We start from the raw sequence: 22371 nt of genomic DNA, 5'->3' as shown, positions 1-22371 counted from the left end.
GTGTACCGGTTTATGGTTTGGCTGTAGTCGATGACTAGGCAGTTTTTATCGCCGGTCTTAACGACTACGACCTGGGCACGCCAGGGGCTGTTGCTCCTCTCGATGATGCCCTCTTTCAGGAGACGCTGCACCTCAGAGCTAATAAAAGCTCTGTCCCCGGCGCTGTACCGCCTGCTCTTGGTGGCGACGGGTTTACAGTCACGGGTGAGGTTGGCGAACAGGGAGGGGGCGGAACCCTGAGGGTGGATAGGCCGCAGGTGGTACGCGGTGGGCGGTTTAAAGGCTGTTGGTTGTCGACTGTGAGTGGGGGGAGGGGTCCACCGTATGCCAAAGTGACACTTTGAAGGTGGGATTGGAAATCCAGCCCTAGTAGGACGGCAGCGCAGAGTTGGGGCAGGTCGAGAAGTTTAAAATTTTTATACTCCGTGCCCCTAACCGACAGGGTCACAACACAGTATCCGCTGATGTCTGTTGAATGGGACCTCGACGCCATCGAGATCCGGTTGCGCGTTGGCTGGACAGTGAGGGAGTAGTGGCTCACCGTGTCTGGATGGATGAAACTCTCCGTGCTTCCGCTGTCGAACAGGCAGGTCGTGGCGTGGCCGTTTACTTTGATGTCCATCATGGACTTGGACAGGTGATGCGGGCGAACTTGGTCCAGTGTGACGGAGGCTAGTGTATGGCTGAGCGAGCTGCTGTAGTCTGCGGGTGAGGCTGTGGTCGGGTCTGGAGACAAGGTGGAGGTCGAGTGTGGTGAACAAAATGGCGGTGCCCACGACGTTGCATAAAATGGCGGAGAAGATGGCCGCCCCCACAACTCACATGAGGCACTGCCGGTGTCGGTGGCCTTGATCAAAGATGGCCGCCCCCACGACTCACACGAGGGGATACTGGCATCTGTGGCCTTGATGAAAGATGGCCGCCCCCACAACTCGCATGAGGCACTGCTGGCGTCTGTGGCTTTCCCCCTGCAGGCCTTCGCGAAGTGGCCTTTCTTGTGGCAGTCGGAGCAGGTCGCGTTTCTTGCAGGGCAGCGCGCCCTCGGGTGTTTCGCCTGGCCACAGAAAAAGCAGCCGGCGGCCCGATCGCGGGGCTCCGATGTCGCAGCCGGTACCGGGGGTGGCGGTCCCGATCGGGTCCGGGACGCCGACGCTGAGGTAGGTCCCAGAGGCGGCGGTGCGAGGGGTATTGCGGTCGGGGTCGGGCCCGAGTCCCAGGGTCGCGCAGCACAGTACCTGGAATACGCCTCGAGGTCCCGATGGGCCACTTCCAGAGAGCGAGCGAGGGCTGCAGCTGTGTTCAGGTCGAGGTCCTTTGATTCGAGCAGTCTTTGCCGTGAGTAGTCGGACCGAAGGCTTTTCACGAAGGCATCACGGATATTCCCTTCAGTATTTTCTGCAGCCGTTACAGCTTTAAAGTCACAGTCCCTGCCGAGTGTTTGTAGCGCCCGTAAAAATTCATCTACAGACTCTCCTGGCTGTTGCGGGCGGGATCTTAGGAGATGTCTGGCATACATAGAATTTACCGGGCTCCGGTACTGCTCTTTCAGCAGGTTGAGGGCAGCCTCGTATGTAGTAAGGTCCTGGATGAGTGCAAATACTTTAGGGCTCACTTGGGCGGTCAGAACTCTTAGTTTGGATCTCTGAGGCACGCCGGATTCTCCCAGGTAGGATTCGAAACAGCTCAGCCAGTGTTTGAAGTCGAGGGCTGAGTTTGCTGCCTGTGGGTTTAGATCCAGGTACGGCGGTCGGAGGGCTCGCAGCCAGGCCGGCTGCTGTGGCTGTTGTAGCTGGGCGTCTGACTGGTCGTTTGGCTGCTCCGTTAAAGACATTTCAAAATTTAGCCAATAAAATTGATATACCTATCAATTCATCCAATGAAAAGCGACGAGTTAAGACAGTAACTATAGGTTTTTATTGGCTAAATAACAGAGCCCACCCTCGTGGGTGATCGGATCCAACAAGGAGGAATACCAGCCAGTCGACCACCTTTATACCTGGGCAAGTAGGTGGAGCCATGGGCGGAGTCAGCAGTGGTCAGCCCAGGTATAACAGCGTGACAAGAGGCGACCTCGTGTAGTGATACAACAGTGTAAACAGTGATAACCATAGTGTAACGATATAACAGTGATAACCATAGTGTAACGATAGTGAACGATAAAAGTGGTTTACCACAACCTCTTCATCAAAAAGTACACATATATCATACGTTGATTATTTAAGGACTGAATTTACACACTTTTCAACAGGTCTGACTCTCTTCCTCAAGAGTTATTGAGATAACTCTCCAAAAGACCAGGTCCAGATAGCGCAAAGAAGGAGCAACAAGAACCACAGCCATCTGTAATAATACTGTTTTATTATTTCAAGAACAACATGACTGATGGTAGTAATATGGCTGAAAATTAAAATTTATAACATGCAAAAAAACATAGATCAGGAATTTTTCTTCTGTGTTTATGAGACCATCAAAATCTATGAGACTCAAAAAATGTCTGACCTTAAATTATATAGTACAAATAATAACACACAAAAGTAATGGATTTGTGTGGAGTTTCTTTGTGCTCTAGTTTAGAAGAGGCATTCGATGATTTACAGCATTCAGCATTCATATGCTAATATTCACACAATGTAATTTCAAAGTCTATGAGATTTTGCAGGTCTGCTGTGCCCTACGCATGTACAAGTAAAAAATAACAATCACATCAAGAGAACCAACTTGTATCTGCATAACTACAACATATTTGGCCATTAAAGGAGGGTGAATTGTTCTGGCCATTCTTGTGCACTTCTCAGCATATTTTGCAAGATGCCAAAGTGCAGATCACATGTTCCTTTTTCAGGTAAGTAATTACGTGTGATGTGCCACCTTATTGTTTTTACATTTTTCCTAATGGTTTCACACTTAACTCTTAAAATCAATGTGGAATCTACTTTGTTTCAATTTCTCCTGTATTTTAAAGAAAATCTGCTGCATTTTTGTTTTATTTTACATTCACATGGTATTGAAAGAAAATTATCTTTCAAATGTAACAATGTGCTTGGGTTGAAGGCCAAATTCATGTGCATTTATACATTGCTTTGGATGGTTTCCAGGTGATTTCTAAGATTTTATATTTGACTGTTTTCCCCCCAAGCAATTCTGGCCTGCTGTCCTTCCCTTTTGGAGTTGCAATGCCAGTGTACAGTGCTATAAATGGGCAGTTGGTATTCTCCATTGACAGGGGAATTAGTTAACAGATCTCTAGGTTACGCATTCTCGTCAAATTCCTGCAGTTCCAAGATGTATGTGTTCCAATCACGGCTATTTAAAAACAAGTGTCAATGCAATTCAAAATGAAAATACCAGCGGGTATATTTTTCCAATTCCAATACAACTATGCTCCTACTGTAGAGGGCTCGGAATAGGATAGAGAGTAAGGTCAAAGGAATTATATTCAGAGAAGTTTGAAACTGAGCTCATTCAGTCCCTGCAGCGTGGTGTAAAACAAATGAGCTCACCGGTATGATCAAAAGCAGCAGGAGTTCATATCCTGAGGTCGCAAAAGCATACACGCTTCTGTTTACAACATTCGTGTGGAAGAGGAGTATAAAATGAAGGGACTTTTACAAAAAATGTTTTTATGAATCTGATTAAGCTTTCACCACATTGACTTAACAGAACGATGCACAAAAATCAGTCCAATTACAACAACGCATGTACGTTACTGTACCACTCCCTAACTTGCAGTCAATATCCAGCCTACACATTAACCGCATGCATCGGGTCATGTGCCTGCTGCCTTTGATAAAAATAACACGGTGCCGCGCGTCAGGCCAGACAGACCGGCCCCCACGCGATCCTCATTGGTGCAGCCTCAGTGTTTACCTTTTTCGGTGAAGCCCAACATTCTAAGGCTGCCTTTTATGGTCAGATACTAACACAAGTCAGCTTGCCATTGGCCGCGCCTTTCTGCCAATCATCAGCACGTCATCCGCCTTCTGCTTGGGGAATGCCGCAAGAGGCGAGGGGAATGCCGGGAGCCGGAGTGATCCCACAGATTTAATTTTAGTTGGTCACCCTCCCCCTCCCAGCTAACTGGCCGAATTGTGTCATTAAAACAGCAGCATCGCCGCACTTCGGGGGCCTTGTCCCTCTTTTGATAGGACCAATCAAAAATAGACAAATAAACTGTAACTAATAGAACTTTACATAACCGTTTCGGGGGCCTTGTCACTGTGCCCCGAAAACACACGAATGTCCACCGAATAAGTCATCTAAGTCTGCTTCTTCCCGGGAAAGGGGGGAGGGGGCAAAAAAAAACTTAAAACCGCCAGCCTGTGGCTCTCGAGCATGCGCAGTGTCCTCGAGGGAACGTCATCATATGTTGATATTACTTTTTTTTTAAAAAAGGAAATGTGAATGGAGAATTAAAAAAGCAGCTTCTATATCATTCAAGAGCAAAAAAACATCACAACAAAATTTAGCGGGGGGGGGGGGGTGGTAAATAACGCTTTTAGTTATTTGAAATTTTAAAGAGAGTGGAAGCTGACCTCCCAGCGCGCCCTTGAGTTCGTTAGGGGCGCGAGCGACGGTGCGGGTGACGTCACCAGTCGATCAACAGGGAGGGGCGGGCCGCCCGTGACGTCACCTGCCATTCAAGCAAAGGGGGGAAGGGGCGGGGCCTGGGAGGTCTGAGCGCTACGTAAATATTTGTATTCGTGTTGGGAGCCGATGGTGTCTCGGAGCACGTTAGTGTAAGAGGGGGCTTGCGAGGAAAAACAACAACAACAGAAAAGCTCATAAGCCCCGGGCAGAAGAGAGAGAGAGAAAAAAAAGTTCTTTACTTTATTTCTTGATGAAAAAAAATATATATATATTTATACATACGCATCACCATTAGGAGGTGTTTTGGGGTGGGGGGGTTAAAAAGAAAAGAAAGTCTCTTCCTCTCGCCGGTCGGTATAACGATGTCGGTTAATATGGACGAGCTTAAACACCAAGTTATGATAAATCAGTTCGTTCTGACCGCAGGATGTGCGGCGGATCAGGCCAAGCAGCTCTTGCAAGCGGCGCACTGGCAATTCGAGGTAAGGCAGTGTGTGTGTGTGTGTGAGAATTATAAAACTCAGCGCTTTATTTTCGAAATATTTCCACGGAAAATTGTGCGATCAAAAGTGACCGTTTTTTTTTCACGCTCTCTCTCGTTGCTTTCCTCTAGACGGCCCTGAGCGCCTTTTTCCAAGAAGCCAACGTGCCGTACAATCATCACCATCAGATGGTAAGTGTTGGCAGTGCGTGGGGCGGCGGTGTGGGAAGGGGAGAGGAGGAGGAGGGGGGTCCCAGGCGCTGGGGAGAGTCTGGCTGCGGCCGGCATTTGGAGCCTCTGCCTCTCTCTCTCTATCCCTCTCTCCTCCCCCCTCCGGTCGGTCAGTCAGTGCCGCCATGTTGGGATCTGGCAGCTAGAGGAGGAAAAAAATAATAAACACAAACCCGGCGACTGCCCGACTCATCATGTCCGACTCCAGTCACTTGCCCGGCAACCCCGGCTCGATTTCATTAGATTAACTCACCCCGCATTATCTTCGTCACTTAATAGGTGGGCGGCAATGTGTTTCGGAGAGGGGTGGATTTGGAAGAAAATGTCCCTCTATTTTTTTATAATGTTTTTTTATTCTTCTGCTTGCTTTATTATTAAAATGCGCATTCTTTCCAGTTCGAATAACTTAAACGTTTTCCTGACTTCCCCCCCGCCCCCCCTCTCCCAAAAGGAAAGCTGCGATCGGCGATAAACGTGTTCGCTGTGAAGAGTTTGTCATCGTGTATGTTGTGATCGCAATGTTGTGGTTTCCGCTCGCCACGTTAAAGCCCATTAAGACCACTATAATTTAATATTAGAAATGTTTTGTCGGTGCTGCTTCCCCCACTTTTTTGTTAGCAAGCTTTTAGTTTGCGATGTGCCCCACAAATAAATATTTTTAAAATAGTTGCAGTACCTACTTCATGTGTGGTCAACACCGCCCTTTCGTGCTTTTTTTTTTGAAAGGGACGGTGTGGTATGTGAATGGTTGGTATGTTTGGCCTAATCTTGTGCCTAACGTATTAGATGTCAGTTGATAGCCTAGTGAGTATTTCGAAATGTGTGCTCTACCTATATGTGCATACATAACTTTCATTTTCGTAAAATGTGACCTGATTCTGTGGTTGTGCAATAAAATACTTTTGATATTTGTACCATCAAACATGTTTATAAATGAAAGTAGTATTAAGAGGTTGGTTTTATAAAGATGTAGATTATATTTAGAAAGTCGAAGATTATGGGGCAGCCATTTTTAATCTAACACAAAATTTGGTTATACACAAACATGTGGGAAACTTTCCTTATCTGTGTTAATATATAGTATTAATCTACACACCAGTTAAAAGTTCTTGACATTCTCTTTAGTTTTGTGAATGCATTTTAGATGAGAAGGGATAACTACTTACTGGTATATTTTGAAAGTCAGGAATGTACCGAGACAGAGTTTTTTTGGAGGGGGGGTGGGGGACGGTACATCTTTTCAATGGCTAACTATTTAAAAATTGTGAACATCATTGTCTCACAAGAATCTCATTTATTTTAAGCTTGTGCAGAAAATGAGTAAATGTTGAGCAAAACTTGTTTTTGTTCCAGGCCAAAGTACAATTTGCTTTATTTCCAAATTGTTCATTCACACTTGCTGGTTTGTACAAGATCTCCAGGAAGTGGAAATTCAATGTCTTAACAGTTTTAGTAAAATGTTGGCAAATTTATTGTCTTTTTTTTCTTTTAAAACGCTTTTATATAATCTATAAAATCTTAGAAAGAAATGATCTCATGAATTTTATTCCTTGCACAATCTACAAATGGGGCTACTAAAATAATGTGTAGTGCCCTCATTCCCCTAGAATCATCACTCTCAGCTTACAAAAGAACACCAGTAAATATGCACAAAGCTGTTGTCAGAGAAAATAAGAAAGCAACAACATGATTTTGTATTAAGGATTTTAAGTGATTTGTTGCCGCATGAAAAGATGCAATTGAAAAACTGGTGTATGATGAAACTGCCAAGTTTAATTTCCCCCTAGTCTCAGCATGTGTTGTGATGCCATGTTTATTTCTTGCCAGCAGTTTTTCCTCCCATCCCCCATGTGACAATTCCCTCAAACACAGTCCTCCATGTAAACACAGGCATTTCCCATTTGTCAGGAAGTTGAACTAAAATGGATTCCTTATGAAACAGCAGTTCTAAAGGTGTTGATAACGTTTGCCTCTAGAATATCAATATTGTTAGACTTGGAGTAAAAGGACATTGATTTCATTGCTAAATTACTTTGTGATTTTAGCTATTCACTTTTCAAAGAAGTAAGAAAATTACATAAATGATGCCATTTCTTTCATTTTGTGTGCTTTATAGTATGTGAATGCTAGTTGTAAGTATAATGCTTTATGGTGTAGTTATTACTTTCAATAAAACAATTTCATATGCAAATGATCAAAAAGCATTACAAATTGATGCTGTTGCAGTTTGACTTCAAGTAAAGTGCAATCTTAAAATGTGATGGTTGTTAACCAAGAGCTTTAAGGAGGTAGGTAAAATTAAAGACTTCCTGTGATTGGGAGATTGTCCAGGACTTGCATTTTCTGTCGAATGCAGAGAAGTGTTTGAATTTTGGCCTCCTTCTTTGGGGCTTGGTTATGGAAAACTCTTGATTTCTATGAATAGAGGCCTGAGATCTGGAAGTGATATCCGTGCTTATTCGAGAACCAGATGTGACCTGCCATTTCAATTGCATCAGATATAGCCAAACCTCAAGCAACCTCAGCCAGACCAGGCTGAGATGACTGGAAATTAGACATTAATGGATTAACTGCAAGGCTGACAAAATGAAAGAAATGATGTGATCACCATTCAGATTTCTTGCTGTGAACAAAGCAAAACGCATGCTTAATGTTACATTGGCGTCAGCTGCTTTTCATTGACATAAAAATATATCATTGAAATTATGGAAAAAGAGTACATTAAAGTAGGAACTGTTACTATAAACAAATAATGATTATGAAGACATTTTCTAGATACAAAGGACTGTGTTATTTACAAAAAAACAGATGTTTGGTTTTTGCTGATAATTTTTTAATGTAAATATTGTAGTAAGAAAAAAACAGTTTAGAAGGTGAACGGAAAAGCGTATATAATTTTTATACAGTAAATAATTTTTTTTAATGAACTAACATTTCTCAAAGTGTGAATGAATGTGAAATATCATTTATCCTAATCAAGAGTCACTTGTCTATCATTTCATTTTTGGTTTTACCTCTTGTCCCTTTTATTTAGAACTTAACATCCAAAAGAGAAACAAATTGTATGACAGGGAAATTGTTTAGCTGAGAAATAAAACTAAAGATATGAGTTATATTGCCTCTTCAAATTTATAACTTTGTTCTACTGTTTGGGCCAAAACTGCATTAATATGAGGTATTAACAGGATAACAATATGTACAGTTGAGGATTTGTTTTAATGACGCTCCAGTGTGTGTTCAATTCTTCAGGACTCGTGTTGAAAATTCAGCTTTGGCTGTTGCACATTTCTTGTGCTTCAGTTTTTTTTGTATGCTCCCTTTTCCCCACATACCTTTTGTAATTAAAGTTTCAATGCTTCACTGGACCATGTGGGGAAAAAAATCTTGAGCTGAAACTGCTGATGTATTACACCCCCAATTGTATATTTGGGGTCTGCAGTTAACTTAAGTGACTTCTGCATTATATGGTGCTGTTGAGATGAGGTTTATTTATTTATTTTTAATTAATAGGTTTTTTTTCTTCCCCATTATCTATTTTCTTCTATTGCTCTTCTGAAGGCATTGACTCCTTGCTAGTGTACAATCGAGTGAGCACTCAACATTTTTGTGGTATCTGGGTCAAGTAACCAGTCTTGCATGTGAACATTTGAGAGTGAATGTCCATTAAATACTTGACTATTGGGGGTACAGCAGTCAAGCCAGACCCTATCCTCACACAATGTCGACAAAAAATTATTTTTTTCTCCCGGGGCACTGAGGCTGATTGTGGTGCCCCTATCGCTGCCCTGTCCGAGATCACGGGGATAGGGTGGGATATGTAGGGGTTACGGGGATCGGGTGGGACATGTGTCGGTGCAGGCTCGATGGGCCGAAATGGCCTCTATCTGCACTGTGTGTTTCTGTGTGAACTCCACGCAGACTGTGGATTTAATCTGGATTCTCCAAATCTCATTTTATCAAGTTTATCCTGTGGGTAGCTGAGACAGTGAAGTAGTTCTTAATGGAAAAACAGAAATATTCTGTTCTTTTTTACAGTGACTTAGTGAGTAGAAACATGATTTAATTTTATTATGTTAAGAGAATGCATTTGTCTATGCATCTGCTTGCACCAAATCTGTGTTTTGTGACAATAATTAAGTTTGCTTTAGATGCACATTGTACAGGAAAAGCAATCAAGTATGAATGATATGAAGCAATATGGACTACTTTTAAATCCTGTTGTAAAACTATTGTAACATTTTTACATGATCCTATTTGTGTGTTTTTTGGGGGGTGAGGGGTGGAGGACACTTGTAAAAAATAGTAGCATGATTGAAGAGGACAGGATACTTGAGTTATCCCGGAGTCAAAATGGCATTGTAAGTCAGGGGTTGGTTCATTAGCTACCATGAATTCTTTGTATTGTTTTGGTAACAATTATTCAGTAATCTGCGATGTTGTGATGGTAAATGGGTACAAGGGCATACTTGTTCTTTTTGTAGCAATAGGGACCAGGCCTGTTGAGGGAACGTTTTTACTATTGTATATAAAGATGGCTTACAGTTTAAAGTAGTACATAATGGATGTGTAATGTTGGATAGCATAATAATTGCAATATTACGCTGTCTCTTTGTTTTATAAAAGTATTTTTTGTGTCAGATTTTGTGTCCTACTAGAGTGATGGCGCACATTTTAAATGAACAGGATCACCAAACTAGTTGGTAGAGGAAATACATTGGGTGAATTCCAGAGAATAGAGCATTGAATGGTGTCGGGGTGCGTAACTCCAATGATACAGGCTCAAATGAACCAAATTGACCATACCATGAATGATTTATTTTCCATAATCTACCAATGTTCTGTTTGTTTTTGTTTATACCACAGGTCAAGGTATGTTTGTTTTTATTAATGAGGATGTATATTTAGTAGTTTCAAAGATCCTTGTGGTATCCTTCATTGTGGAGGTGATGCCTTTTGTACTGTTAGTGTTTAAGTTGGAAATTTTATGATTTATTAATTCTGCTTCACATTGGAGAAAAAGGCAAAATAGAGGGCTGAAAACAGAATGGAGAGCAGTGGGGAGACGCCAGTAACAAGGAAGATAAAGGGGGCAAAAGTGAGCAGGACATATCTCTGGAAACAACGGAAGTATCTAGGGCAGAAAAAATCCAGAGACAAGGTAGCACGTGAGGGGGAAAGCAGGGGGCGGCTGGGAATGTGAGAGAGTCTTGCAAAGATTATTCAAGAGTGTCATACAAGTCATGTGACGTGCTGTTGTAAACTTCACATCCTAAACCAAAAGGAAAGGCCTGTGGTATTTAATGTAAGTTACTTATGAAAGTGAAATAACGGAAACAGTGGGAAATTCAGTATGATACGATATTGTAAAAATAATGGCTTGCTGTATGTGTATGTAGGAAGCTGTCCCAGGGGTTTTGGTGTACCTACTGACTTTGTTTTGTACTAAGTATAGAATAGACCTGAAAGCCTGTAACATTATAAATAATCAGAGCATTCAAGTGATAAAAGCATAGGTTGTGTACGCCATTTGCAGGCTGAATGGGAAACCACTGCAACAGTCTTTGCAAATGCCTGAACCCACAACATTTTCTGGATCGGACCTAATTATGTATTCACAGCAAGCTCCCCACATGTATTACATCAGTCATTGGGAGCTCACTATTTGGGGAAGTAGGATATCTGGTGCTCCTGTAGGGACTTAAAACCCGCACCAGCTGTTTAAAGGAGATGGTGTTTTTAATGACTAAATGTTTGACTGTGTCACAAATCGTAATCTCTGCTCCATTATCACATCCAAACGCCCCCAATTTGTTGATGCCTTAATAGAGGTGGCATTCAAAGAAATGTGATGGAAAGAAGGAACTTGCATTTACATAGCCTTAGGACATCTTGAGCACTTTACAGCTAATGCAATACTTTTTCAAACATAGGCATTGTTATGTAGGCAAATATGGCAGACAATTTACAGATAACAAGGTCCCACAAAACGGCAATGAGATAGAGGAGAATTGCGCTGTTTGACACTGTTCTCACAGGCAAGCTGAACAAGGTACAGGTGGTGCTCCCCATTGTGCTGCTTCCACCATGCAGAGGACCTAACTGCAAATACAGAAGTTGTTTCGAGAGCACAGCAATTCAACCATGGCAAGAATACCCACCATGACCGTGTACCAAATACATGGGCAATGTCTGCATGTCCCAAGTTTTTCTTCCCCCTCAGGCTAGTTTACAGCACTTTTCTTAACATGCATGCCCATTCTGCAGCAGGGCACAGTTTGCAACAGCAAATTATACCTGATACTCTTGTTATACTAGCATCCATACAGAGCTTCACCCCAAAAAAACTTCTAATAAAATCTAGCAGCATGATGCATGTATATGTACTTGTACCCAGGATGGGTACTTGGATGCTGCTGTATGTGTTCCTAGTACTTTAAATCTCTCAACTCTGCTTGCAGGAAAAGGCAGTGCTTAATTCAAGGGACAGATGGATGGAAGGGCCTGTAATATAAAGCCCAAGTTCCTGAAAAGATGTCAACCTGGAAATCATTAGCACAGAGGGCATTGGGAGAACGTGGGAAGGTGAAGTTGGAGAATGTGCTCAATCTCGGGGCTAGTGCCATCCTCCTCATGGTTTTTTTTTCTAATCCTGCTCACTTATGCACTGTCCCCGAGGCGTATACTTGAGCTGAATACCATGTAGCCTGTTTTATTCTCAGGTAGGCAATGTATGAAGGGATGTCATGCAGCCAGCATTGTAATCTATGCTCCTCTTCCTTTTCAATAGGTGTCACACAAGAAACAATGCTAGGTCCCAGTGCTGCAGAAGAAGCCAGCACCTCCGAGCACCCTGCATTACTCATTAATGGTGCAAGCACCAGCACAGGCACATTTACCCTGGGAGTTTAGGTAGTAAGTTTCAGGAGGGAGCACGGAGAATGAATGGGAAGGACAAGAACAGGTCAGGTTGCATCTTTCCCCTGCTGCAAAGTCCTGTGATTGAGACTTTGCGGTGCCTGTATTTATAAGGATACTTGTCTGGGCGCTAATGTTTTATTCATCCATTTATAGGAATACCTAGCACCCTGCAAGAATTGATGTTGAGTGTGGAGGAATTCACTAGTCTCAGTTGCTCACAAAGGCTTCGTAGCACCTCAGTTCGCCATGAAGAATATGGTGACTCTTGGGCCTTTTGCAGCAGAGTTCCCCACCCCCCCCAGTGATAGATGTCCTAAATCCAGTCAGATTAATTTTGGTCTCAGCCTACAACAGTCTGCTTGTCTGGGTTCAACATGCTGAGGACCTGATGGCAAACTATTGCGCAGGTTTTTTTTACTATTGGCCTGCTTCAATTCAGATCACTGTGCTAAAGTGAATGCCTAGCAGCAGGGATAGATGTGGTTGCCTATGGGTAACAATGCATATAGCCACTTGAGCCCCTGCCCCATTAAAACGAGAGCGCATTTTGCAGAAAACAGACAGGACAAAGCAACTGCTGCAACAGTGGATGTGGGAGAGTGAGTTGCAGGGCTATCTTGTGACCCAGCAGAAGGAAGTAAAATCCTACTTCCACCCCGAGGCTCCTACTGATGCCCAGCAGTCAGCCACCTAACAATCCTGCCACTGGGGCTGTATCTAGGAGTGTAATATTAGGAAGTGGGATGCAGAAGTCATACGCCACCACCAAGAGGGAGCATTGGGATAAAATGCACTGAGAATTTGTAGGGTAATACTTTTTTGCCTAGAGTTTCTTTCTGCAGGTGCAGATTAAGATGCCAGCAAATGCCTCCTGTCATCTTGCACCAGGTAAAGCATAAAATATAGTTAGTAGACTCTTCATGCAACCCGAGTAGGAAGATAAACAAAACAACTTGCCAAAAAGGGCTTGACTCTAGTTTCAAGTTGTGCAACTTGAGGTGAAATGAGTATTTGCATTATGGGAGGCATTTTACAGATCCCCTCTTCCTGTTTTGCTGAACTTTTGGAAGGAGCTTTTCTGATACTGTAAACAATGATTCGACTGCTTGTCTGTCACCAGAAACATTAAAAATGTTAACTCTGTTTCTCTCTCCACGGATGCTGCGTGGCCTGCTGAGTGTTTCCAGCATTTTCTGTTGTTATACCAGAAACATTTCCTCTGTGCTCTTTCAAAAACCAGGAAAATTGCATCCAAAATAATTTATCTGAAAGGCCTGAGTTTCTTTAAGTATGATTTGATCGTGCAGCTTATCTTTAAACTCTGGTCTAAATGGGCAGAAGTAGCGCATGGGAATATTTCCACCCAAATGTAGAGATTCGGCAGGTGTGCAAAATGAGGTTCCCATTCAGATTTGGGTGGGAGTAAATAACATAAGCATACAGCCTGAATGGAAAATTTTAATGGGAGAGTTTCCAGCAGGGACTGGGCGGAAGTGATCAGTGCCCATTTTTCTAGCTCTTGACTGAAGCCAGCCAGCATTATTCGTACCGCTCGTAGGAAAATCCACCTCGATTTTCTTATTAATCAGCCAATATATTGTATGCTTGCTTGTTTGAAAGTGCTTCCATCCTTTTCATAGGAGATAGCAGTGGGGCATACTAAAATTAACAGGCGCATTTCAAAATTGGATCAATTTAAAATCTTCATGCAAGATAGCTTCATTTAACTGATAATGACATGCTTTTAATCAGTCCACAATGTCAACATTGATGGTCTCGTAGTGTGGACTAACGTATAAAAGTAACTGATTCTGTGCTTCTGAAACTTACTTCACCCATTCAGAACTCCTCTGTATTTAAAATAAAACTTTGGTTAAAGCCTAAAGTGCTCTCAGCAGTTCAGCTATTCGAAGCAGTCAGTAACTGAACCATCCAGACCAACAAAGTCCCAGGTTTAATCCAAAAGTTGCTGGATTCGCTCATTTAATTCAGAGCAGTAGTAATGGCACTGCAGGTGGCATTGGTAACTCCAGACTGGGGAGGGGAAACTCAGCAAAGCTTTCTGTGCTAGATCACTCTCCCTGCTGGAAATGTTTGTGGTGTCAGATGAGAACAGGATCAGACTTGGCTCTGATGCCTGCTCCCCTACTGATCAAATACTCAGCCAATACATTGGTCCAAAATTTGCTAGAGCGGGGCATCTTACGGCATGTCCCGTTAGTTAGCCTTCACCCTTTAGAAAGGAAAATTCAATTTTTAAAAAAATCTCTTGAACAATTTGCTTTCTGGAGGAATGAGACGCCACAGTTTCAATTATTCCCTTTCTGGGCCAGAGCTATTGAGCGGTATTGTAGAAACATAAATCTCGTCATTAAAAGGGTCCTTACGCTGTTCAGTACTAACCCTAACTTTCTGTGCCGAGTTTAATTGGTAATTAATGCAGCAATTTCTTGAATTTCACTGGGGGGTTGGCAGTGAGTTACCGTTCTTGCGAGGCTGACGGAGCAGCACAAAGCTTCCAGCAATTTGTGCCAATTTGTTATTCGCAGCGTATCTCTTCCTCACCACACATTGCTGGACGATTTACACACTAATAACAGTATACGCATTAAACTTGCTGTTATTTTGCCAGCAAATTTTGGCCCTTATTGTCTAGGCCAACATATGTTAAAATGGCCACGTGGGAAAGGTACCAACGAGCTGCCAGCACCCATGGAATCATGCTTCAGCAAATGTCATTGCTTCAGAGCAAGGGAGGCAAGAGAGAGGGCATCTATTGATTGCCATTTTTTGGACTTCAGTTCCATTTTTTTTCACTTTGAAAAAAGCAGTGTCAGCACACTTCATTCATACTTGTTGGCTTTGTTGTGTAGTGGGAAAAACATGCATAGTATGAAGTGTAATGTCTTATTTGAGGTGAGTCCTCAACGGTTATTACAGTGTAGAGCAACATTGAAAACTTATTTCCGTTAAAGAACATGGCTGGTGTTTACAGCACCCGCTGCTCTCTGTTGTCACCACACTTTTTTTCATTTGGTGAATTGCAGACTTCTTCACGCCTCCTGTCAATGTTGCTCCCTCATTGACTGAAAAATAGAACTAGTTGCACCAGTTCTTTCTCTAATTGAAGTACTCCACCTAGTAACCTAGCTAGCAACTGCTGAAATGAATTCCATGAATGCAGATGGGTATGAATGAGACTTCCAGTGCACCCCCGCTGAGCTACTTGGCCATCCATAGCTAATGCGTTTGTAAACCAACGTGTGAACCCATAAATTCAAAAAAATTGAAAATTCAAAAAATGCTCTGAGTTCTTTACTCTTGAGTGACATTTTCATTTATTTGGTTGCTAAGTTGTGTCCTGCAAAAACAAGAAAAGGAAAATAATTATTAGCACATTTTTAAAAATGTCGACATTGTCTCACCATTCACATTCGGGTGAGATTCAGAGAGTGACAGTCTGAGAATGGTGGGTGGTGTATAATGCATTCAGTTTTTATTCTCCAAATGTTACTGGGGGAAATTGATACCATAGCTGCAGTTCTACAGAACTTTTAAAAGTGACATTGTTTCCATTAAACTGTACCCTGAATTTAACAATAATATGGGGGGTGTGGGTAGAGGTTTTAGAAACTACTGAGATTATAGTGCACTTTTTATGACATTTTAGCAATTCTAAATCCATGTAGAAATTTGCAGGAACACAGTTTGTTCAGAGCTAGAACAAAAAATCTAATTTAGAGAATTCTTCAATGTGGATGGAGAGGGGACGAAGGTATGTGTATGTTAAAACTTTAATGCTGTTCCAAGTTGATATTAAAAGCACAAAGAAAAAAATCTCTTCCACTGTGCTTTTACTTTCATCAGTACAGACTTGTAATAGTGCACTCTACTATAAAAAGTAAATCTAGGTACAATGTCCAGATAACAGCCAGTTTTCCAGTTGTTGCCTCAGCAACAAGAAGAGATTAGTGTGTGATGTTTGCCCTACTGGGCTGGTGTGAGATTTGGCACTGAACATATTGTACTGTACTTCAGCTGGATGTGGAAAGTGGTTTTGAAATTTCCAGACAAAACAAAACTGGTAGGTATCTGTTGGGATTGTAAATTTATGCACCAAAATGTTTCATAACACTTGCTGATCTGCATTTTGCCGAGACACAAAAACCTTGATGCCTCTAATAATTAAACCGTCTTAGCCAAAACATTGAATTTGTATTTCAAGGCGACTTATTGAACAAAATAAACATTACTTTCAGCTTAAATAACAACAGAAAATGCTGGAAATACTCAGCAGGCCAGGCAGCATCTGTGGAGAGAGAAACAGGTTAACGTTTTGGGTCTGGGACCTTTCATCAGATCTGCCTAGCCTGCTGAGTGTTTCCAGCATTTTCTGTTGTTGTTTCAGATTTCCAGCATCCGCAGTATTTTGCTATTATTTTCAGCTTGGTGATCTTGCTTTTGACTAAGCCAACATATACAAACACACAACTCACTTTATTTAGGTCATTAGACAAAGATCCTTATTTTACCCTTGTCATTATAAATTTACTAGATACAAAGTCCAGATTGCTGAAGTTCAACTGCAATTTTGCGTCCTCTGAAAATCTATTGTATGTGCTTTGTCCTGTATTTATACCACTTTCTTTCACTTCTTCAGTGGAGGTAGTTGTTACCCATGCATTTTAATGTGCAAGTTAAATTATACAAAGCACTTAGCCACACTGAATGTAGGTAGTAACTGACTATATGTTTTCACAAAAAAGATTAAAACAAGTTGACTGTTCACAGGAGTCTAATTCCCACAAATTTCAGACTCGCTCCAGGTGGGACTGGGACAGAGCCAGAATTGTCCTGGATCACCTGCACCCAAAGGCAATACAAACCCCACATTAAGCTTATTGAATCATTTCACAGCTCACTAGATTGGCAAGCAAAAGGTTTGGCAAAGTCACAAATGTCCATTTTATATTGCAGTAGTATGTGTCTATATTCCAATGACAAGCAAAATAAAAGAAATAACTTTTATACAAGCAGACTGGCTTTGCAGATTTGTACTGAACATTTAGTGGACATCCCCTTCATGTTGTGCTTTCTTGACAGTGTGATAACAATCACTCTGGGGAAGTTGTGAATTCATTGTCTTTAGTCAGCCCAGGTCTTCCTATCTAACCTGGGAATGAGCAGTAAACTATTGAACTACTACAAAATTAGTCAATAGTTAACAATGTATTTAAAGCAGAGCAATTTATTTTGATATTAAAATGGCTTTTTTCAAATTTTTATTAGCTGAAAACTTGAGGGCAGTCCTGTGATTTGTCACGAGCAATCTTTAGCACTCTTGTTAATGAACATAAATCCCAGGTGTAAATCTTTATGATACGTAGTATATATTGCAAAATAAAATGTTTACCGTGAAGAGAAATTTCCATAGCAAAAGTTTCATCAGGGAGTAGAATTATCAGGGGTAATGGAATAACACTGCCGTGAAATTTGCATGGTGTATATTCTGCATTCACTTCAAAGTAATCTGTGTAAACAGCACTTTCCCCTCCTTCCCTACCCCCAATTTTCTGTCTGCAATTAGAAAATGCTCCTGAAGTTGGTGACACGCATATTTGGGTACAGTTCCACGGGCATCAATCAGTACCATCCCAAGTGACCATTTACACAGCAGGTTTGAATGCACTACTGAAGTTACTGATTGAAGCAGAGACCTTATCAACTTTTAGGGATAGGTGGTTGAAGGAAAGGGATATGGAAATGGGGATTAGGACTACAGTTTGTGTGGAGAATAAACACCAACTGGTTGGGCCAAATGGCCTGTTTGTGTTGTAATTTCTATGTAATTCATGCAAGAATTTAGACCATGAGTGTCGGGAGAGTATTTGGAGGAGAAATCACCTGAAGCACACGTTCCACTAGGGGTGTCTGGATAGTAATCTGAATTAGAAACCCTGGTAAGCTATTCCCAAGCTTCCTTTTTTCACTCATTCCCCCCAAGCAGTTGCCACACACCGGGGATCAAACCTTCCTGGTCTGTGTTGTTTAGTACACCTCCAGGTGATGCATTCACCCACTGAGCCTTGTACCTACGTAGCTAAATATTTTATGAAAATTCATTACTATCAAGCTTTCTAAAATGCTTCTTGCGCAGTCTCTTGTATATTTTTGAAAACTAGTCCAAATACAAAACTAACCGTTGGAATTTAAAACGATTTACTTTTTACATTGGTATCCATTGTAGTTCACTTGCATATACATTTCTCGCCTTTTTAAAAGAAAAATAATACTGGTCTATTCTTGTTTTAGTAAGCAATTCTTTTCTTACTGAGTCATAGGCAACCATTCTTAAACACAGTCTAGATCACTGCTAATAAGTAAAAGTGACATTTTGGTGTATAGTAGTAATTCCTCCCCAAACGCGTGAGTACGGAAGGGGTACTCGCGCGTCTGGCCGGAGGAAATGCCGGTTTTCAGCATGCGCTGAAAACCGGCATTTCCTCTCCTCTAACCCAAGAGTTGAAGAGGCTAGCGCGTGCGCTGTAGGGGGCAGCGCGTGCGTCTTGGATTTCCTCTGTTTTGGGGGATTTGCGCATGTGTAAAAAGCACACGTAAGTATTTATTTTTACAGGTAAGTGGTGTTTTAGTGCAATTTAGAATTTTTTTTCCCCACAGGTTTATTATTTTAAAGAATCTACAATAAGGTAAGTTTAGTTTTAGACCCTTTTTTATTAAAAATTTATTTTTTTCAAAATTGTTTAAATTTTTTTAAACTTATTTATACTTTAATGATTGGGATGTTTTTTAAATTTTTATTTAAAGTTTAAATAGTGTTTTGGGCCCCCGTAGTTTTCATGAGTTTGACAGTTCTTACACTCAAACTCATGAATGAACCTTCCCCTCCCCTGATTGGTTGTACAGTGCTCACCTGATCCCAGCCGGCACATCGCACTAACTACGCCGCTGGATCAGGTAAGCACTGCGCGCTGACATCTGAACCGGGCCAGGGACAGGAAATGCAAGCAGGCCCGGGCTTCAGATGTCAGCGCGCAGGGTGAGTGCAGATTGGGGGCTTGCACCCGCGGCAAGCTCCCGACACCAAGTTCTGGGCCAATATGAAGTACTCTTTGGATAGGTGGAAGTGTTAACCAGTGAAAGGTAACAAAGCAAATTTGGAAGTTTTTGGATGCAACTATTTCACTTCTGGGACAGTGTTACTCACACAGTTGAGCCACCCACCCTCTCCCTACTTTCTGGTCATTGTCCCATTTTATGCATGCTAATTCAGGAGGACATTATAAATGTTGTTCCATAGTGGAGGTGCCATGCACATTACAGCAAAGTGGTTTGACAAGTTCTATTTATCTCTTAAATTTCAGCCAAGTTATTTCAGTAGTCATCCTGTCTCACTATTCAATAATACTTTAATTGGGAGCGCTTGTAGCTATAGCTAATTTGTTTCTGTCCAGCTGCTCCTATGTTGATTATAAACCACCTGGTTTCAGACATGGCTTTCCTAAGTTGTGTACAGTAGGCATTAACAATAGACATGGACTTTCTTCCTGGTTTGCTTTCCCTTTTCCTACTTTTAGCAGGAATCCCTGAACCAAGCAATTGCTGCCCAGAAATACTTCATTGTAACTAAACCTTTCACAGCTGGACTTGGACAAAAACTGACCGTGCTTTTCAAGTGACTTTATTGTGTGATGATTTTAGCTTATTCTACCTAAACTAAGCTATGATCCAATCCAATACTGCTGTCTTATTAGTTGAGATGTATGTTGACTTTGTTTTTATATTTTTACAGATGTGCACTCCAGCTAACACACCTGCAACGCCTCCTAATTTTCCAGATGCACTTACAATGTTCTCGAGGCTGAAAGCTTCAGAAAGCTTCAACAGTAGCAGCCCAATTGCCTCAATGGCAACGTCTCCTCCTCCTGTAAACTTCAACTCAGGCTGGCCCATGTCTCCTCCAAACCAGCAGGGCATGTGGACTCCAGCAGCACCAACTCCACATACTGGCTGGCCAGCAGCAGTGTCCCAACAAACCACCTCAGAACAGAAGGTTAATGTTGCCATGGAGGCTGAGAGATGAGGCCTGGTTAAGGCTTTGTAGATGAAACGGGAAAAATCTTGCATGGGTCAATATGAAATAGTTTCTGTTGTATTGTGCTGCAGCTAATCTGAACTGAAGGAATACAATAGGGAAGATTCAACTTCATAGCAGAAGAATTATGGGTCCAGCAATTATCAAAACGAAGCCTTGTTTCTGGAGTTTGCATGTGTGTGACACAATTAAAAGACTTTCAAGACCATCAACCTGACTTCAAAATGGAATTGTTAACTTTGAGAAACTTGTTTTTGATCGTTGACCCTTCAAAAGGAACCTATCAGTGATTAGCTGCTATATCAGAGACAACCATGAAGATCACTAATGGTTTTTAAAGATTACTCCGTTACATTTTTGCAGTAAAATTGTGGCAGTTGTCTAATGAATTACAGGGTGGGAGTGTACGGAGTTGCAACAACGGACAATTAAAACAAATAATAAACTTTAATACAGGGATTGCAAATTAGGTTTTCGAATCATTGTTTATCTTTGTATTTGGTTTGTGAATGAGGTTTTTTTGGGGGAAGGGAGAGCTAGGATAGCTGTCAATAGTGTACTGACTGCAGACAGACTACTACAGTAAGGTTTTAATGTTTTATAAAAAAAAAAGTGCCATTGCATGATACTGTACATTAAAATGTAAACCTTGAGAAAACTAAGTTTAAAAAAAAAAAAAAATGTGTTTTGCTACTCTTAACAACCGTGTGATAGAATTTAAATTCACTTTAGCAACAGTTGCAATGAATACAGGTTTGTCTTTTTTTTGTCAAACTTGGACTATATAATTTTTTTGTACTACGTTATGCACAGACAGGGAGTACCAATTATTTCTAGAATTGTTTTATCTATTTTATCACTTCCTCTTTCATTACTGTCCTTCAATGCTGTCCATGTCCCTAATTCTGGAATGTTTATGGTCAAAAGAAACCCAAGTTGACGAAACAAATCTTTGCACAAATTGTTTCCTTTACTTCTAAATGGAGATTTCATGCTTCTTAAGGATTGCTTGTTCTGAATAGATTGATATGTATTTTTTTTAATGATACTGTTCCACAATATTTGTGGAGTACCTGATAAATAATTAACTTATCTTTGTGTTGCTAAATAAATATTGTATGTACTAATGGTACTCCTCCTGTACTGATCTTATATTTAACCTTAGCAGATGGTAAGTATGCCATCAGTTTAAAAAAAATAAAATTCTGAAGCACAATAAAATATGAATTGAAACTATGTGTATCTGAAGATTCAATAGTTTGATTATACTCAGTTTTAAGCATCATATAGATTTTTCAATGGGCTTCTCTCATCCCTTCTGAAGCAACTGGTTCTGTTAAGTTTACAAAGAGGATACCTCGTGATTGGCAGGCTGAAAAATAGTCATGTTGGAGCAGAACTCACAAGCCCAAAGGGTATGTGGCTCGTGTAGTCCAAAGGCAGTGACTTTTTTTTGTAAGCCATTGAGGATGATTGGGCAGTTTGTTTGTGCTGCAAGTTGACTATTTTAAGTTATTTTTATAAATTTGAGGCAACATTATGCATTTATTCTAGTAGGAGTTGCAACTACAGAAGGGTGCATGCTGAGAGATCTGTGGTATGCAGTGATGCAGTCATGTAGCAATTGGTGAGGAGGTGGCTTGATATTGTACATACTGTGAAGTTGGAGAAAATAGGCAAATATTCATTTTTCTCATTGTGTTCAAAAAATAAATGCTGTGTAACAAGCATATTATTTGATTTTTGTTATATACAGTAGCATGAACTGGCATCCAATAATACTTATTCAACAGCTGTTCTATGATGCATCATCTCGCTTCTCTTCCCCGCCCTAGTCCTCCAGTATAGACATGTTGATTTTTTTTTCTGCACACTCAAGAAGGAACCTTTTTGTTTTGAGAGTACCTTGTTTTCAACCTATGGCATTGTGAATTATTTATTTTAATGAGCTTAAATTTAAGTATTTTAGAGTCTAGGTTCTCAAACTTTTCCATAGACATGATCCCAGAAGGTTCATATTTCACATGATTTCAGATTTTTT

General features: G+C 41.2%; 2 protein-coding genes across 3 annotated transcripts in view; one reads left to right on the top strand and one right to left on the bottom strand.

The window, feature by feature from the left end:
• Nucleotides 1–4296, bottom strand: part of LOC147110459 (E3 ubiquitin-protein ligase MGRN1-like) — a 152806-nt gene extending 148510 nt beyond the window's left edge. Inside the window, exon 1 of one of the 2 annotated variants that reach the window (XM_086000452.1) lies at nucleotides 4192–4296. Coding sequence is in view for 1 of the 2 variants with exons in the window: in XM_086000449.1 (XP_085856575.1) it covers nucleotides 3868–3889 (22 nt within the window). In the remaining variant the exon portion in view is untranslated. Of the gene's footprint in view, nucleotides 1–3867; nucleotides 4169–4191 lie in introns of those variants that run through there. The other variant, XM_086000449.1, reaches the window with a different exon arrangement.
• A 366-nt stretch (nucleotides 4297–4662) lies between these two features.
• Nucleotides 4663–21566, top strand: ubald1a (UBA-like domain containing 1a). The gene is made up of 3 exons (XM_086000455.1): nucleotides 4663–5069; nucleotides 5201–5260; nucleotides 20028–21566. Exons 1-3 carry the CDS (start codon nucleotides 4950–4952, stop codon nucleotides 20316–20318), a joined length of 471 nt encoding a protein of 156 aa, XP_085856581.1. The 5' UTR covers nucleotides 4663–4949; the 3' UTR covers nucleotides 20319–21566.
• Nucleotides 21567–22371: the final 805 nt, after the last annotated feature.

The sequence above is a fragment of the Somniosus microcephalus genome, chromosome 11, assembly GCF_052327205.1.
Source record: "Somniosus microcephalus isolate GS21.2 chromosome 11, FLI_Smic_1.0, whole genome shotgun sequence".
Lineage (NCBI taxonomy): Eukaryota > Metazoa > Chordata > Chondrichthyes > Squaliformes > Somniosidae > Somniosus > Somniosus microcephalus.
The sequence above is the reverse complement of the archived record's forward strand: the minus strand, read 5'-3'. Positions and strand labels throughout refer to the sequence as shown.

Excerpts from the sequence above, each read along its gene's own strand:
- ubald1a (XM_086000455.1), top strand. The coding sequence starts at position 4,950 with ATGTCGGTTAATATGGACGAGCTTAAACACCAAGTTATGATAAATCAG. Across the intron at positions 5,070-5,200 it reads CGGCGCACTGGCAATTCGAG|ACGGCCCTGAGCGCCTTTTT; the intron begins GTAAGGCAGTGT and ends GCTTTCCTCTAG. Across the intron at positions 5,261-20,027 it reads ACAATCATCACCATCAGATG|ATGTGCACTCCAGCTAACAC; the intron begins GTAAGTGTTGGC and ends ATATTTTTACAG.